This window comes from Syzygium oleosum, unplaced genomic scaffold, assembly GCF_021117445.2.
Source record: "Syzygium oleosum isolate NSW1041296 unplaced genomic scaffold, Sole_v2.1 Sole_v2.26, whole genome shotgun sequence".
NCBI classification, from domain to species: Eukaryota; Viridiplantae; Streptophyta; class Magnoliopsida; order Myrtales; family Myrtaceae; genus Syzygium; species Syzygium oleosum.
In genome coordinates, this window is record NW_026607510.1 from 452559 (window position 1) to 460311 (window position 7753).

General features: G+C 41.6%; 1 protein-coding gene across 2 annotated transcripts; it reads right to left on the reverse strand.

Annotated features, from left to right (window-relative positions):
• Window positions 1-695: 695 nt before the first annotated feature.
• LOC115682654 (uncharacterized) lies at window positions 696-7317 on the reverse strand. 2 transcript variants are annotated; one of them, XM_030606943.2, is made up of 12 exons: window positions 7062-7317; window positions 5613-5723; window positions 4816-4899; window positions 4226-4279; window positions 3913-4058; window positions 3610-3760; window positions 3405-3542; window positions 2683-2775; window positions 2528-2601; window positions 2287-2428; window positions 1274-1352; window positions 696-894 (listed from the first exon to the last, which is right to left on the reverse strand). In XM_030606943.2, exons 1-12 carry the CDS (start codon window positions 7215-7217, stop codon window positions 794-796), a joined length of 1329 nt encoding a protein of 442 aa, XP_030462803.1. In that variant the 5' UTR covers window positions 7218-7317; the 3' UTR covers window positions 696-793. The 2 variants fall into 2 exon arrangements, with proteins under 2 accessions (XP_030462803.1, XP_030462804.1); XM_030606944.2 differs by having other exon boundaries at window positions 2683-2754; window positions 7062-7315.
• Window positions 7318-7753: the final 436 nt, after the last annotated feature.

Consider the following 7753-nt stretch of genomic DNA (forward strand, 5'->3'; position numbering starts at 1 on the left):
AGACCACTCAATTATCTAAGCGATCAAAATCTACTTAATGTATTCAAACACAGAAGTGGAGAAAAAAAATGTAAAATACAGACGGTACATCGGGGGTTGATGGAATTGAGGGTAGTTGAGGTGATGGTCAGAATGACTGTGAAGGTCTAGGTCCTGTTACGGGGACTGTCTTGAAAAACGAAGCGGACACGATGGACATATTGATCATGAAGATTGCGTTCTCCCAACATATTTATGGAAGGGCGGGCAGGCGATCGGTTACAGAAGCTAAGGTGCTCGAGGTCCCCGTAGAATGGTGCCATTAACGGCAAAGGATATGAAATGAAAGCATCTTGGTTCACCCGGTTGACGTATTAAGTTAAGCAGGTTCTTTATGTCGGCTCGAGTTGCCTGTTTAATGAAGTGAAATGTGGGTGTTTTTGCACATAGCCGGATCGACCTTATGTATAACAACATGAGCTTTAATTCGACACAATAGAACCATTATGACCCCGAAATCGCCACCCGCAAGGCAAGTAACATTGTTAGCTTCCGTGATTTCACTAGCATGATAACTCCGTCGTTTGTGATCAATCAAAGTGCAAGAATGGCTTGTTTGGCTGAACCAATCAGATGGTTTGCCACAGAACCTCAAAATGTTCCTTTTTGTGTTACAACTGAGAGAGAGAGAGAGAGAGAGAGAGAGAGAGAGAGAGAGATCCAACATCTCCTACAAATCTCGCAATGAAACCATCATTATCTACAACATGCAACTTTTGGAAGAAACTAGGAATTTGATGGGTAAACAAGGATTCTATCCTTCCATGGTTTTGAGAAGCCTAAACAGCCCAGCTGCTTCCCTTATCCGTGAAAAGTTTATGCAGAAGGCTTGGACTTCGATCAGGATCTCCTTGACTGCCCAAAATCATCAACATACAGAAGAAGGCAAAAAAACAAACCATGTAAGAAACAGATCATCCCCACCAATATCATTCTAAACGACGCTGAATATTCTAGTTATTCATTTCGCTATAGCAGGACAGCATACTCAAAAACAAATAGCATGCAGATCTCGTTCTGTCACAAGGATTTTTTGTTCATTGTAGAAAAAGAAAAACAGAGTGCTCAATCTCGACCCACATTACCAAAAAAATTCAGATGTCATTATCCCTGCAGATATCAAATTCTGCAAACGCACGCAGAACGCACGGGATTCCACCTTCAAAGGCCCAACAAGAAAAGAAATAAAGGACAATCCAATGCACGAAGAAAATGAATAAATGCGAACACTTACCATCGATGTGATTGTTCCGAATCAAACTCTGCAAGAAAACACATACAAGTCTGACGAGTCTATTCTGCATGTATTTGTCCTGCCAAAAAGATGAGATGAGCTATAAAGACAGTAGTTAAAAACAACTGCTATCTAGCTATCAGCATTTGCAGAGAAAGAAACAAGACAACAAGCTTTATGGGCAAATAGGATTGCTGACTGCCCTAAAATTTCTTACTCCTGCATATTGCCACGTAGTAACATCTTTTGTGTTCCAAGTATACAGTTTTCGTCACTCAACCACAAAACATATACTACAGGATTTAAAACATCAGTGGTAGACTATTGGACCTCCACTTCAACTGTGCTTCCACCAGCCCAATCAACACTATCAGCACCCGTACCATACTAGTGTACTACTACATCGTATATCATTAAAAGAACTAGCGATTGGGACGAATGGCATTGCTTCATCTGTAAACAGAACCACTCTATCTAGTGTCAACACTGTCTACTAGACACCAGAACCTCTACTAGTGTACTACTACACTATATATCATCAAAAAAGAATTATCGATTTGGATAAATGGTATTGCTTCATCTTTAAAACCGAACCACTCTATCTAGAATCATATCGCAAACAATTCCCTTCAACGTTGATGATGACATCACAACTATCCAGCAAGGATAGCAATTCTTGATTGTTTATTAAGTAAACCAACTAATTTAGGTCTACCGATCACATGCACCTTCCCATGATTGATAAAATCATGCTCTCACCATAACTGACCAGAGGACAAAATAACTGCCCCAAAAAATTCTTTCAAGTACTTTATTTAGCGCAACTCCGCTCGAAATGCATAGCCTCTTCTTCTAAACACTCTCATCCTCATCTTCACTACCATTCCATCAATCATCACACATTCATCAAGGAATCCAGAGACGTGTTTCCACAAGTTGTAAGTTCAGTATTAACAATGAACTAGCTCAATAGAGAGGGGAGAAAAGAAGGTGAGGTGAGGCCCATGAGGTACCTTTATGTTCTCGCAGGATGCTATACAGTTACTTATGTACAATCTTAAAAATTCAGATGGCAATTTCACAGCTTGTGTAAGTCTGTTCACAACTTCCATAGAGTGGAGACTCATTTCCATTGTGACAAGTACTGTAAAATACCTGACATCAAAAGCGTATTAAGCATGACAATTGGAACACATCTATAAGTATTCACTGGCTCAAGTAAAAGAACAAATACAGCATAGATGCTTAACATACTCTCCAATTTCAGGAGAATTAATCAACTTGGTGAGAACCTCGACAGCAATGAGAGGGTTATTTTCCACCAGATCCTGATAACAAAACCAGATACTAAAAATCCAATTTTTTGCTTATACTAATGCCAAGAAATGAAACCACAGAAAATCACATACCGGTAGCTTCATTGGTGTCAGTCCACAGTGATATACAAGCTTTGGGTCATTGGCCAACTCCATCAATACTTTCTGGCCATTTAGAAGTTGAGCCTTAGGTCATCAATTAGACAAGAAGCACAGATATAAATGGCAATTCAGGTACAAGTGTAACTGCTTCTGAGCAAACCGTCAAACAGCCACAAAACCGGAGATATCACTAAAAAAGTAATCATACGAATCTTGAAGACAAATTGATCCATTAACAGCAATTTCTTCCCAAATATCAAATGGGCCATTAAAAAGCAGCTTCCCCGCCAAAATCCTCGGTTAACAATCTACGGGAAAGAAATGCTGAGGAGCATCCGTTCACAAGGTGGAATGTAATAAAGTCCAAGATTACTTGCGATTTTGAAAGATCCCACTTTAAACAATCATATTTTTTCAGAAGGTGGACATATAAACACAAGTGTTCAGAATCAACCAATTTTCCAGAATCTTGAAACCCCTTCAATTTCATCCCTCAAAAGTGGAAATTGGTGAACAAAACTCATTCACTAAGAAGCGGGAAAAATTCAGAAAATCCCATTACCCAACCCACGACAAAAATGCAATGTAAAGAGTTACTTCCAGTGGCAAAATAGGCATGCTTAGTAGTAAGTCCAAACTAGCCAATCACCATGCAGGAAAGATGCGTTCTCTCAGTATTTGTTTGATCTAGTATTGAAAAGATAAACAAGTACCTCTTGCTGTGCAGGCACAAGTGGTCCTTTTGCAGCTTTTGCAATTAAATCCCTAACTGCTGCCCCTCTGCTAGTATCGGCACACATCCCATAATCCCAAAGAAGCTCGTGATTGTTGTCAGGTATTAGCCATACTAGCTGAAAATGCATTGACAGGTGAATGACAAGTCCTCCAATTAATAATAGCATATCCTCCATGTCTTACCTCCCCATCCTGTATTGGAAGCCTTGGAGGCCGAGGTCTGATCCACCGAGGACCCAATCCTTCTAGTGAAATATTAGATAGCAACCCAGCAATTGTTTCATCTCTATCTCCAGACCCAAGCTTTGGTTTGGTTCCGGGTAGCAGATCAAACCTAGGTCATGAGCTCAAACTGTTAGACAAAGGCTAGCAAACAAAGTTCTCCTTAAAAAGAAATACGATTAATTCTCAGCGCAAGAACTGTGACCTAAAACTTTCAAGATAACAAAAGATGCTGCACAAATTCTTCAGACAAAAGGGACATACTCTGGTGAATTTTTGTTGCATCCAGATGGAACATTTGGGTCTGGCATCACATTTTTCACTTTCGTATCCTTGAATAAGCAGTTATACGATTCGGAATGAGCACCATCAGAATACTGCTGCTGCAACTGATCAAGTGCTGGGAAAGTCTGACAATTAATAGGAAAGACAATACCCAATCTGTTAGCAGGTGCAGAAAATTCCACCGCAAATCTAAAAAATTGATAGAGGGGCAAAAAATTAGCCAGTGATTATCCAGATATACTCATCAATGTCTCAACTAAGAAGATACATGAAAAGCAAGAACACGACTTACATGCATTGAGGGATCAAAACCTTTCACATAATCTGAAGCTGACTGTTTAAAAATCTGCAACAGAGACATTGCCGTCAGATGTCTCAATCAGCACAAATTCATACATACCACGAAAGATGAAGGGACTAAAATATTAGTGGGCTTAACTCAGTATGTGATTTAATCGCCTCGCCCTCAGATAAAACAAATACATGTAAGAAATTGCTACAGATATAGGTTTTCCCTAAAAGAGAAACTTCAATGAGATAGTCCAACTGAAAACAGTGTAAACTAATTTTAAGCAGGTATTTCAGGAATATTATAGATGCGCAAACATAACAAATAGTTCCCAAACTGTTAAGAGTTTCATCATTGCACAAACTGTCTAAGGACTTTAACCATTGGACTGATATAAACAACCAAAGACCTATATCACATCACAGATGTCTCTCCGGCCACAGATTCACAGAATCAGCTACAGAAAAATAGAACAGGATGACTAATGACCGTTGCACTAAATTACGCAACCTACGCCCAACAGATAGTAAGGATGAACTGCATTTTTTTTTTGTTTTTATTTATAGATTGAAATGTCGAACAGATATTTTCACCTCTTTGGCACTGCCGGAACTTGATTCCAACAACTGGACGATAAATGCCCTCTCGAATTTTTCAGCACCATCATCACACGCGGCCTGTGCATGATAATACACAACAGATTGCAGGACTTCATTACACAGAATCTTCGTAGTATCTTAAACAAGGTCCAAATGAGACATGGGAACCCATCAAGCATCAAAGGTAAATCCACTATAGAAAGAGATATAAACCCAAATAATCTGTCTAAGGCTGTACCACCAGCACTTGATAATGCGAGTACGGATAGTTCAATATGACATTTTATATCGACCACTAAATCTAAACAGTTTCATAAATATACATATTTACAAGGTTGGCATTATCATCTTACAATTGAACTATCTATCAAATATTGACATGCTCAAACATGCATTAATTACTATAACAGCAGATGCTAAAACCACATACTATAAAATCAAATTCTTTTCACTGCGTAAGACAATGGGCCACCAGCTCCCATATAGGACACACTTCTCTCCCATCCCACCCCGAGGTCCAAGGCATTGCAGATTGCTTATTTAACATGTCTCCACTTAAAGTTTACCAGAGATTAACATACTGGCCCAGCATCTTTGCATTACCGAATTATCAATCCATGATCACAGTGTCACCAAGTTAAATATAATGTAGGATTGTTGACTCGATAATAAAATGACATAATCCTAGAATTTCCTACAAGAATCAGAGTGCAAAATAGCAAGCCGAAGAATATAGAAGATCCCGCAATTTTCAAGAAGCATCAGAGTAAAAAATAGGATGCAGCACTTACAATTACAAGAAAACATATAAATGGATTTGCAGAAGGAGAGTGTGAGGCATATGTCTGATGCAGAATAGAGAATGCCACCAAACGTTCGGTAGGAGAGAGCATAATCTTGTCCTGCCAGGACATGATGTCAACAGGTAAGCAAAAAGAAACATAAGAGCAGTAAGAACTCAAAAAGAACCACTTTTGCAGTTACTGGAAGACCAAAGTTAACAGCCACAACAAGAATAATCGCTTAGCCTCTCTTCTAACTGTGGTGTTCTTGAGAGCATAGACACACAATTTGGCAATTGTCTAGGGTCAACTGAGGTCTTGGCTTCTAAAACCATGCTACCCCGAAAACATAAGCCTAAATATTTTGGCACAGTCTATCAACGATATTAAATTGCAGCTGCCCGTATGGAAGGTCCGGTAGCTGCTTTTCTCCTCTTTGAGCAATTCAATGCATTTTCCCTATGGAAGGCAAATTTATCACCAATCCAGTAAAACTTCCACTTATGAAGTGCTTCAATACAACGATCGATTTTCAATTTCAACTAATCAAGCAGGAAAAGGTACTCTTCATAGGAGACAAAGAAAAAAAGAATTTTGCAGATTTCCTAAATTAATTACAGGCACAAGTTTCACATAAGAAAATGCGGTCCTCCAGACTTGGGCAAGTCTAGGGTTGCTCCTAAAGAAAGCTGAGTGGGTCCAATTTTCCACCATGTTACTGCTCTAAATCCCACGCGCTGCTCTGCGGCCACTGAGCCGCATCCATTTCCATTTCACATGGAACAGCAGCATCCATATGGCTGGACAAGGATAAACCATTAGAAAAGGAAAAAAAGAATTGTCTTGCCAGGTTTATCTCCAACTTTTCTTATGACGGCATAGAAGGTAGACATACTGCATACAGGTCCGATTCAAATCGAGATGAAGATAACAGCATTTGCCAGCTGAAAATTGTATTGAACGCCTTCGCATACTTCACTTAATTATACAGAAATCCCACCAAAAGAATGAAGATCGAATAAGCGAGCAATCCCTTCATTTTTTTCAATGTAACCCATCTTGCCTATTCATGGTACGGAACAGGATACCGGAGTAGTTTCCGATCAACAATTCCAACCTCCCGCACCACTCCGTATCACACGCACAAATGACCAAATCTCTCCAGAATCGTCCGCAGCCGAAGACTAAAGGCCCCACCCCCCCCCCCCCCCCCAAAAAAAAAAAACCCTAGCCACCGTATACCTTCACCGGAATAGCTCAAGGACGGACTCCACCGGCGCACGGACCGAAACGCCGCAAACCTACGCGGCGGACACCAAAAGACGCGCAAAGAAAACCTACCCCCCCACACAAAAGGAGGGAGCGGCCGGCCGACCGGCCCTCGCGGCTCGCGCGGGACGGCGGAGGGGGGAAAGGAAGCGATGAGGACGAGGAGGAGGAGGAGAGGGGGGGTTTTACCTGGAGGATGAGATAGAGAGAGGTGCAGAGAGGGAAGCGGAGGGAGCGGGGGAATGCGGCGTCGAAGTCGGCGAGGACGTCGCGGAGCGGGCGGGAGTCGTGCTTGAGCAGCTTCAGGAGCTTGTACGAGTCCTCGCCGTTCACGATCCCGATCATCGTCGGCGCCTCCAATCTCTCCTTCCTCCTTCCTCCTTCGATGGGGGCGACGCTCGCAGCTGCAGAGAGACGGAGATGGAGAGATCTGTTGGTGTCGTGCCGGGGAAGAGAGTGGACTGGCCACACTCGGAGGCGACCCGAGTCTTTTACTCTTTCGGAGAGCGATTGGCCGGCGGTGGTGGTGCGGGGTTCGATTCGCCAGAGGGGGAGACAGGCAGCTTGGGCCGACGGCCCCTTTTCTAGAGTCCCTTTTCCGACTTCCGTTCTCGGTTCGGAAGAACGACGCAAATGGTCCCTGAACTTTGATCGGGGCGTTGCAACGTGGTCCCTGAACTTTTAATCTATTGCTCGATGTGATCCCTTAAGATTTAGCCCGGTGTGCAATTCTATCCATGAACTTTCAATTTGTTCGAAACGGTTGGTACGTGCTCGATCCGGTCCCTGGACTATATTAAAATATTCAATTCATTAATTCGAGGTCAATGATAACATTGTACATTTTAATATAGTTCAGAGACTAGATTAAGTATATACCA